Source organism: Petromyzon marinus, chromosome 15 (assembly GCF_048934315.1).
Source record: "Petromyzon marinus isolate PM22_M1 ecotype Great Lakes invasive population chromosome 15, UKy_Petmar_22M1.pri1.0, whole genome shotgun sequence".
NCBI lineage: Eukaryota > Metazoa > Chordata > Hyperoartia > Petromyzontiformes > Petromyzontidae > Petromyzon > Petromyzon marinus.
Window position 1 is genome coordinate 13,729,043 of NC_133681.1, and position 10,856 is coordinate 13,739,898.

At 45.7% G+C, this 10,856-nt stretch overlaps 1 protein-coding gene across 2 annotated transcripts; it reads right to left on the reverse strand.

The window, feature by feature from the left end:
• Positions 1-738: 738 nt before the first annotated feature.
• LOC116942696 (uncharacterized) lies at positions 739-10,571 on the reverse strand. 2 transcript variants are annotated; one of them, XM_076067312.1, is made up of 3 exons: positions 9,764-10,571; positions 5,027-5,121; positions 739-2,132 (listed from the first exon to the last, which is right to left on the reverse strand). In XM_076067312.1, the coding sequence occupies exons 1-3, from the start codon at positions 10,334-10,336 to the stop codon at positions 2,081-2,083; spliced, it is 720 nt and encodes a 239-aa protein (XP_075923427.1). In that variant the 5' UTR covers positions 10,337-10,571; the 3' UTR covers positions 739-2,080. The 2 variants fall into 2 exon arrangements, 1 of the variants encoding a protein (XP_075923427.1); XR_012941767.1 differs by having other exon boundaries at positions 2,085-2,132; positions 4,758-5,121.
• Positions 10,572-10,856: the final 285 nt, after the last annotated feature.

Genomic DNA, 10,856 nt, shown 5'->3' on the forward strand with positions numbered 1-10,856 from the left:
TATAATCGGCGACGTATCAAGCAATGGGCCTTCTTTAGAGCACTGCATCGTGCGCTTTCAGGTGCGCTTCTGCGGCCGTCTGGAACGCTCTTCGTTCCGATATTAGGAAGCCGCCGGAACTATGCACTTTTAAATCGTCTAGATTGAAAACTCGTCTCTTTAGAACGGCTTTTTTGTGTTCAGCTTATTGTCCTTCCCCGGCACCTCCGATTAGCACGTTTGGCTACGTACGGTGCGAAAGAAGTTCAACAAACAGTACAGCACACTGTTGACTCATAGCCCGTGGCCGGAAAACGAACTCCACAATAATGTCTATGCGGTAACACTATTTACATGATTTATGCATTAACAGTGTAGTTTACAATAAACGCACCATTATGTTCATATACTCTTTGGTTCTTTCGGTAAAGTCACGTTGGTAGAAAAAATGATAGATCACGACAGCTGTTTTCTTGCTGTGGTTGTCTCACCTGATGACGATTGCTCGTGTTGCGATGGAAACGTTGTGATCTATTATTATTTTTTCTACCCACGTGACTTTGTCGAAAGAACCAAAGAGTATGGATTCCTGCAGTCACGAAAGCTTCAAATAATCATGTCCATATGTTTATTTTTTTCATACGTGTTATCCTACCGTGTGGTGTGAGTCCTTGAGTGCACTGCGCTACTAGACACGGGGTCGATTCCAGGCCACGAACATGCGGTGGAAACCTGAACCTTGATCCTGATGTGAGCCTCCCCTAGCTCGACACGTCCTTTAATAACGAGTACCTGGCGCTCGCTGAAAGCGCTTGTACTTGGAAGACAAAGGCGGCCGGGCGTTGTACAGTATTGGTCAAGCGTGCATGATGCTGAACCAACCAACCCTGGGGCTGTATTGGTGCACGCCAACAGCACTTGCTCCAAATGGCCCAAAGCTCTTAAACGGTCGATCTTTGCCTCTGCGCGTGCACGTGTGTATATCTATCGAGTGTAACGTCCCTAGGACGGCCTACGTGGTGCCTGTTCAAATGTTACTTGATGCCCGCTAGCTGTGAGGGCATTAGCGACCGTGAAGGCAACGATGTCTGCCCGCTCCGTCCCACTCGGAAAAGACCGCGTGGCATGCCCTTGGGTGAAGTGATGGGCTTCAGAAAGGCCCTGCACATATTATTTGTTTTGCCCCGAAAGGCTTTGCATGTTGAACAAAAGGTATATATATAAAGCTGTGGATCTGATGTGCCCGGTTACCCGTGATTGACGGCACTGTTGCGCTGTTGACGAGCAGACGTGTTAGGGTTAGCTCCCAAAGCATTGCGAAGTGATCAGTCAGCGGCATTTGTATTGGTAAACTCGCAAGACACAAGTTACTCGTCTAAACATAACGTGATCATCTATGCATGTTGAACTATGAACTATGCACGTTCGTAAATTAACGTACGTGGTTCTTTTGTTACGAAACTATACGGTATAGTACGTGTGTGCGTGTGCAATTTTTCACACGCGGTATACTTTTTACAATTATTTTGCATTTCGCGTATCGCTTGCAAAGTATGTTTGAAGGACGTGTACATTTACTGCCAAAGCCTATTGTCAATACATGCATTGAACACATACAACGTTAAAGACAACCCACAGGTGTGAGATCGTGTGCGAGTGTGGCCATGCAACCCAAACTACTGACCACGTAGTAAATAAAACCACTGTGGTCTTGCGCCCCTCCAACAAAGGAGGAATCGCAAAACGACACGAACTCTCCGCTCTCCTGAAGCACCTCTCGTCGCTCGCAGATATCTACGACGGCATTTATTTCCCGGACAGATTGCTGCCATCATACGCGAGTGCTGTATATAATACAGACAGCATGTTACCAATCCACTGCTGGATGAACGCTTCCTCTTACTCACCCCGCGTGTCGGTCGCTCTCGGGGTGATGTTGTTCGATCAAGCGTCTGCACGCTGATCAGTGCGAACGGAAGTATTATTGAACGTAACGAATCAACCCCCCCCCCCACCAGCCTTCGATGTAGATTGATTAAAAGCACGTGGTACGCGAGTGTGTTACGTGAGTGCGTTCGTGAAATAACCAGGCACACAGAGGCTACTCAAAACAAGCCAGGCCCGCCTTTATTTCGTATCGTCTTTTGTGAAATCTACACACAAAGAGGGGATGATGAAAGTGTCAATTCATATTTGAAACAACAAAAAAACGTAACATCAGACGTACACAAACACATGTGATAAGGTGTGAGCAACTCGCAAAGGACACTTTCGTCGATTAATCGATCACCGAAGGCAAATTATTATTATTCGAGTTACGCCTTTGCTTTTGTACATGAGTATATTCACAAGTCTGAAGGACTTGTACAACATGAGCGCTCAGAAGCGTACCCCGTTTGATCTCACACTGGCACGCAGCGTTGTATAGATGATGTGATACATCTCATTAATAATTCGTATATACAGGGCGTTCCATTTATAGGCACTCCACCAATTCCGAATATCGCTCTTGTCAAAATCTTCTTGAATCTTGTGTAGGTGACGGCTCCGTGTCTCACAGAGGACAGTGTTAATATATGCTTTTTTAAATGTCTATTTAGATTTGTGGGATACGTGTAGAGTTATTTTTAGAAAAATAAATATTGTTTTCTCGATAGTGTCTCGCTGTTAGTTTGGTAGAGCTGACGATAAATGGATTGGTGGCCCAAAAAGTCAGGACACGTAGGGTTATTTCATTTATTTTAACACTGGCAGTAAGACATTTCAATTGTTTATTATTTAAAGTAAAAATTACATATATCATACAAATTCATTGTTTACAAAACTCGACCAAGAACCATGAACGAATGTTCAAAGATTACACCTGTCCTACATTCATTTCAAAAGATCATTCCTGCATGCATTAATGTTTTTGCAAGTGAGTTTGAACATTGATTTTAAAAAAATGACCCTGTTATTTGTTAAACTAAATATAACCCCGTGTGTCTTGACTTTTGGGCCACCCTGTATATACCGACTTTAACACAGAGATTGCCATTTGCAATACGTTGCCTTCACCAAAGCATGGGTCTCGAACGTTAAAAAAAACAAATCTACAGACACTGGCTCATATGCAATATATATGGTCTTTATGAAGAACAAAAATCCACATTTTCATCAGTAAAGGTAATGCAAACATTTGGTTTAACAGCCTCTGTTGAATGAATCATGGCGACACGCCAAGTTAGATGAAGGTTGTATGAACCCGAACGGACGAGGCAAACTTACAAAGCTCTGAACCACCTCGCCCCAGCCGACAGCGTGGTCCAGATGTCTTGTGACCACAATTTAATTCTCTGCAACTAAATAAATATTTTAAGGAATATTTATTTTAGCGTATTCCTCTACTACTTCCTGTTCTCGTGCTTAAAACCTTAACCATCCTCTCCCTTCCCCTTCCTAACCTCGCCCCCCCCCCTTTCCCTATCATCATACTTCCCTAACATCCCTTCCACTCCCCAACACTCAAACCCCATCCCCATTAGCCAACACTAATGTACAATTTATAACTATTGCTGTGGTTTTCACACCTGATGATGATTGCTTGTGTTGCAGTCGAAACGTCGTGAGAATTTTATTGCTTTATATTTTTATTATTTGATTGCTTCCCTTCTACGTGACTTTACCGAAAGAACCAATAATCTATTGTAAAGCGCTTCGATAAAAGCGCTACATAAAATCCTAGATAAGGTTTAAAACAGAAATTAATATTGCTAAAGGAAAAAAAAAGTGTGAGGCGTTCATTAATTTTGTGGGTGGGGGGAGGGGTCACAAGAAATCTGTAGCACCCTGTATATCAGGGGCACGCTGTATCCACGTGCCGTCAAGGTCTCTACGGTGTGGGGATGCGGATCTTCTCCGCGTCCCCACATCGCGGAGGCTTCTCCGCTCGTCTGGGTTGACCGAGCTGCTGCCCGTGCAAGACCCTCAGACTCTGGGGACTCCCTCTAATCCGCGACATCTCCAGGATCTCCGAGTAAAACACGACCGAAAACGTATTTAGACACTTCCGTGTATTCAACTATTAGTTGATTTAGATAATGGTGTTTAGCATTATTTTAGCATGATATATTTTTGTTTGTTTCGTGAGCTATTTTTTTTTATGCTGAGTGTTTGCTGCCCGTGTCTTGTACAAAGCTTTGAGAAACTCGATTAAATGTGCCTTATAAATTGAATAATTATTATGTACATCGTACTGATATGGTAATTGATACGTATAAAAAAAACTAGCAAAAATACATAACTGTTTGCTGCATATAAACTGACTCTTGCATACATTTTAGCAACATAGCGTAACGCTAAACTTTCCTCTGCATGAAGCCAGCAGAGATACAACGCTGTATATAAAAAAAAAACCGTATGCGTTAAGTGCTTCGTCCCGCAAAGCATCGTTTTTCAAAGCTATGCTCTGTTCGTATCGCTGTCTTTGATTTTGACAACGATGATCGTGGTGGTGGTGCGGTTGTGATAGGCGGCGATGCCTTGGTAATCACCATCGCAATTATCATCATCATCTCACGGTTAAAATCTTGATCATCGTTGCCATCATCGCACCCACCTTCGTCAAGATGAAGATCTTGATCATAATCGCCATAATAATAATAATCATCATCATCATCATGACCATCATTGTCAAAATATCGAATGATCTTGATTATAGTCATCATCATATTAAGAAAAAGTCTTGATCACCATCGCCATCATCGTCATCATCATCATCATGTCAAGATGAAATCTACCTCGATGAGTAACGATGGGTCCTCGACGTTCCCAAAAGAAAAATATCTGGGACACGTCGACAAACTGGTGAATCCTGCAGAAGGCGCCAGTATTTATTCCTCTGCTGATGATGCTGCTGCTGCTGATCCTGTGGCTGCTGCTGCTTCCCTTGCCGCTGCTATTGCTCATGCTGCTGCTGCTGACGACGATGATGATGGTGATGGTGATGCTGGAGTCCCTCTCCGAACGTCACGTGGCGACCCCCTGAGAGAGGAGCGAAGCCACTCACGCGAGCGAGGAGACGGGGGAGGCGCACATGCGAGAAGTGGCTCCGCCGTCCTTCAGCTCAGAGTCCCCCTTGGCAGCGGCCAGGAAGGGCCAGGTCTGCAAATCAGGCGAGCACGCGCGCGCACGGTAAGACATTCCCAGTTTGCGATTAACGCAATCGCGTAATATTCACAACGATGAGATATGGTCTATACACGACTGAACACTGGCCTCATCGTCATCAACATCGTATACGGTCTATGCACTGCTGGATGACGATATTTCACCGTACACGTATATGCACACATCCCTACAGACTTGCTCCCCCATTCCTCATCACAGCGATGTGAGAGGTATCACGCGGAGTGTCTAATCCTATCGGACCACAAAAACTGAGACGTGCATCGTGATCTTTTCGCTTTAAAGATGACTTTTTTTTTAAACACCAACGAGAGAGTGTGTGTGTGTGTGTTTAACTTAAAGAGTGGTGTGACCTTGTGTGGAATTAAGTCGGGTAGTATTGTATGCGCCAAGTGTAGAGCGGTCCTTTGGCACCTTCACCTCTTAGCACTCGGCGCAAAACACCAAAGCCGCTTCAAAGCAAACAGAGCGCAGCAGCTGCCGTGTACGATATTGCTCCTGACAATCGTGCAGGCAGACTGCGCGGTGTGTGCGGCGCCCTCTGTCTATCTGCTGCTGGATCGATGCGGCAGAGGTTTCTTGATCCACGCCTCACCTCGCTGGTCGGCAGTGCAGGTTTTAGTGAAGTTCATAGTTCCATTTATTTGGCATAGCCCTGTGAGCCATTCGGCTCTTGAATCGGGTGCAAGCGCAACAAACAAAAAAACAAAAACATGAACAAGAAAACATCTTAAAGTGATTATGTGACTGTGCAAACAGAAAATCCAGGAAAAAAACCATCAAAATATTCCTGAAATAGCACCGTACACCAACTCTGTGTGCAAAAATCCCAGTGGGATGCAAGTCAAACAACAACAACAACAACTAAGATTTAGGCCATCAGTCTAAGTTAGTGGGGGCAACCTAGGAATCGTGACGGTTATCACTCGACAATCACGTTAGCCGTGGCCGGGAATAAAACGCATATGGCTGGGTTTAAAGTGCTGTGTGTGTACAAATGCGCTACCTTCCACTAAACAATGCACGCAAAATATGCCACGCATATTTTCCGTAAAATATAATTATGCGACGTAATGGCGCACAACAGATAAGACGCGTCCATAAATAAACAAACTTCATCTGTCAACATACGCATGTTCATTATTCCAATGTTTTACGACAATTCCATAGCTTAAGCGGATGGCTTTTGCGATAACATATGCCAATAAAAACAGCGGTTTGTTTACAAGGCCTACCCCTGCTGATGAAACCCAAAAAGTCGAAACCAGTTCGGAGTTTGTCTGCTTAAACACATGCTGATGTGACACATTGCGGTCTGAAAGGCCATAGGCCGCATTATGTTTTCTTCAATGTTTCCTACTAATAGTATATGATAAAATATAATACATAATTATAAAAACACATGTTTTTTTTAATCTTGGAAGATACTTTGTATATTTTCTGTATATATTTATGTGTGCACGTTTATGACTCCATTGCAGGCTTACGTTGTGCAACGTGAATAAAAAATTGCACATTCTGACTCATGTTGATTATAATTCGTTGAACGTATCTATATTTTTAAGTTGAAAAGTGCACAGGTAATAATGGAGAGGTGGGTGCTTGGCATTACACTGAAAGACGTGGAAGAATAACACATGGATTCGTGAATATGAAAACTAAACGATAAACTCAATCATTGTTTATTTTACCAGGTAAGGCCCACTCAGCTCTATAGCTACTGTATTTTTCAGAAGCGACCTGGCCACAAATGATAGCTCAACGAAGTGGCTTATCGTGTGAAAATGCATTGCAACCGAATATTCTGAACACGACCACGGGCAGAACATACAAACTCCACATACAGACGTGGGATAGAACCCACGACCTCCTGTATACCGGGCGAGGTAGTTAACATCTCGCCACTGCGGCAGCCTTTAACATACGCAAAGTTAAAAACATTGTATTGACTGCTAAGCAAATAAAGTGGCGAGAAGGTGATCACTGGTGACCGAAACGAACGTCTTCAGAGTGTCATCCACAGGAGGGAACACGTGCAGGCGCTAATGTGGGTCGTTGCATCGCAATACCATGACAGAGGGCGGCAGATTTGGGGAGGCGTTTATCCGGCAGCAGATATATCATGACTGGCATTGATAGTGATTGAGTTACATCGAGTAAGTGCCGTGTAGCGTTTGACTTAATATAAATACTATACAACCCCCTAAAACAACCGCTCCTAAGACGACAAAGCGTTAATATGCATGCACGTCATATTCGAGCATTGCCTCGTTACTATTCACAGAATGAACGTTCATTCTTCCCAATAAACGTAATTGTACTCACATTATAAACCGATTTGTACGAGTATTACGGTAATGCATTCTCTCATTGTTACGAGTATTATTAACCGTGTTTGTACTTGGATTAATATTGCTTGCTAAAATGTGGACTGGGAGTGATTTCATTTTGAGATCGTCTACTTTTTGCTCGACGTGATCGTTTGAATACAAAACTCCAGTCAAGAATGGATCGACAATGACCGCTTATCAAGTTTCTGATCGAGCGACCTCACACGACAATAATTATCAAAACACGTCGATACAAACGTACAATTAAAACAGCCTTTATTTTCGCCATTGCTGAAAGTTAATATCACCGTACTTTCTGGCCTAATAAAAAAAACGTTCATGCCTAATTCACACAGACTTGTTTATTAAAAAAAAAACCCTTCACATTCAAGTAAGACTCACCAGCACAGCTGTACATACCGCAGCGCTACGGAAATTATATATGTTGTAAAACAAATTATGTCTTTTTTTACTTAAGGACTACTTATGGACATTCTGCGTGATTGCATGCATAATATCATGATCCGTTGCCTCCTACATTGCCATTTGACCACGTCACCAACTATAACACTGTACTGTATATTAGAAAGTTGTGCGTTCGAACAGCGCGGGTGGAGCGGTGTCGCAGTGGTTAGCACACTGCGCTATGAACCTAGCGAGCTGAGTATGATTGCCCGGCCACGACCAACATCAATGGCGTGTGACATCTGAAACCGGTCCTGGGCTCTTCGCCTTCACCAACCCGCACTGACCAGCGTGGTGAAGTATAACCAATCAACCACCACTGCGGTCATGGGTCAGTGAAAGTGTCTACAGTCTACATTAGTGGTTTTTATTCTTTTTATTCACTTTATTTTTTATTATTATTTTTCAATCTACGTGACTTTACCGAAAGAACCAAAGAATGTCTCTTCCTTCTCAAACGAGCGATAGGTCTAAGCTCATCTCCGTAAGCGGCCCGAGGTGTGCGTTTGAAATTACGCATTTTCATGGCGGGATAAATAATAATTTTCATAAATAATAATAATAATGAACGTATGTATGTTGAACTTCTTCGGCACCTTTATGTAGCCAACCGTGCTAATCGGAGGGGCCGGGGGAATGAACGCCTCGCGGAGTTTCAAGCCACTTGTGCGAGAGGTTTCCTACATTGCAACTTGTTCGTGTCATTTCTTTCGAGGAGCGTTTTGTTTCTGTGCATAAGGGCAGCAGAGTTCCCGGAGAAATCCCACAACGCAAAGGAATGCGATGACCTTCAAAAGGTCCGCCCACGGATAGGCTTCATGAACCCACTTCCTGGGGGGGGGGGGGGTTTGTTTTGGGAGTGCCACTGGTCTCTACGTGATCCACCAACCCTTGCGTTGATAACGTTGGTTCGTAAGCGTGCGCCATCACGCCCAGCACCCATCTCACGCAGTTCACCGGAACATTCTAATGATGTCAAAGAAGGGCGATAAAACTCACATTTCCCCTTGAGTGCAGTATTGTTCCAGCCTAGGCATATAACAAACAAAGAAAACCCTGAAATTTTAAATGTTAGAATTTGAGCTCTGAAATTACGACACGGAGGTTGATTGGTTTCACAGATAGCGCAGGATCTGGCTAAACTTATAGATCGCTTTACGTCTCGTGCCAACCACAAACAAACAAACCATCTCCTCCCCATTAGCGAGCCGGGACATTTGCGACCCTTAAAGTGGGACGCTGAACCCGATGGCAAGCGGGCAAAGCTGCAGCAAGTTACTACGGCTCATTGACCCCGTAGGGTTGAGTCTGGTTAGCGCTTGCATGGCTGAACACCAATGCTTGCCAGGTGTTGCGCGATGCGAGGTGGCCAGCATACGGCAGTCATGAGTGGCACCCTCTCTCGTAGACGTCGTGAGTATTATTGTCTTCCCGGGTACTCCGTTTTCTTGCCGCACGAAGCCAAATAAGAAGTCGCGCTATTGGATAAACATTCGAATGTGGCACGAACCTCTTGAAAAAAGAGTCCTGAAGACTCCGTGAGGTATCCCTGGATGAATAAAGTAGCGGCGCACCCACATTAAGGACACGGATTTAGATTTACAGGACGCTTAATAGCCTCAGAAACTGAAAAGCGCGCCTTACTCTTCAACCTGCTCATCTTATAAAAAAAAATTCCAGCGCCGAAACCATTCAAATATCCTGTTGCAATCAATCCTAAGGGGGACCCCCCATATGCAGCTGTACGCAGCAGTTGCCTGCAAATGTCCATAAGGAGAAACAGTGCATCGGCACCCTGGGCAGACGTCTGACGAGTCACTCACCAGGTTGACCGGGTGCACGAATCCGTTCTGGTAGGTCTCGTCGGCCAGGATCTGCCGCAGGTGCCCGATGTAGCTGGAGGCGAGGCGCAGCGTGTCCAGCTTGGAGAGCTTCGTGTCCGCGGGCACCCAGGGCAGCGTGGTCTTGAGTCTGGAGAACGCCTTGCTGAGCACCCGCATGCGGGCCCGTTCCCTCGCGTTGGCCGCATTGCGTTGTCCGTGTTTGCCCTCGGAGATGCCCTCTGCTCCGTCGTCGCCAGCAGCGCCACCAGCAGCAGAACCACCGCCGCCTCCTGCTCCTCCTCCTCCTCGACCTCTGCGTCGACCCTGCGTGACTCGACGTCGGCGTGTCGGCCTCAACTCCTTGCTGCTGCTGCTGCCGCCGCTGCTGCTGTTGCTGCTGCCGGGGCTGCAACCGCTGCCTTCTTCGGAGGTGAAGTCCAATTCGTCCACAGCGATGGTCGCCATGCCTCTGGCCGGGCTGCGTGGGTCGCTCTTGACGCGCTCCTCTCGCAACCAGTGGCCCTCCAGGTCGTGCAGCAGCTCGTCCGTGTCGCTTGTGGAGCCCGTGGACATAGCCGGGGTGCGTGTGGGGTGTGAGTGGGGTGAGTGGCGTGTGTCAGTGGTGTGTGTGTTTGTGTGGGGATGAGTGGTATGTATGTTAGTGGTGTGTGTGAGAGGTAAGTGGCGTGTGTTAGTGCTGTGTATGTGTGTGTGAGAGGTAAGTGGTGTGTGTGTGAGAGGTAAGTGGTGTGTGTGTGAGAGGTAAGTGGTGTGTGTGTGTGAGAGGTAAGTGGTGTGTGTGAGAGGTAAGTGGTGTGTGTGTGTGTGAGAGGTAAGTGGTGGTGTGTGAGAGGTAAGTGGTGTGTGTGTGTGAGAGGTAAGTGGTGGTGTGTGAGAGGTAAGTGGTGTGTGTGTGTGAGAGGTAAGTGGTGTGTGTGAGAGGTAAGTGGCGTGTGTTTGTGTTAGTGCTGTGTATGTGTGTGTGAGAGGTAAGTGGTGTGTGTGAGAGGTAAGTGGTCTGTGTGTGTGAGAGGTAAGTGGTGTGTGTGTGTGTGAGAGGTAAGTGGTCTGTGTGTGTGAGAGGTAAGTGGTG

Excerpts from the sequence above, each read along its gene's own strand:
- LOC116942696 (XM_076067312.1), bottom strand. The coding sequence starts at position 10,336 with ATGTCCACGGGCTCCACAAGCGACACGGACGAGCTGCTGCACGACCTG. Across the intron at positions 5,122-9,763 it reads TCGTGCACCCGGTCAACCTG|ACCTGGCCCTTCCTGGCCGC; the intron begins GTGAGTGACTCG and ends CCTGATTTGCAG. Across the intron at positions 2,133-5,026 it reads TCCCCCGTCTCCTCGCTCGC|ATTTCACAAAAGACGATACG; the intron begins GTGAGTGGCTTC and ends CTTTGTGTGTAG.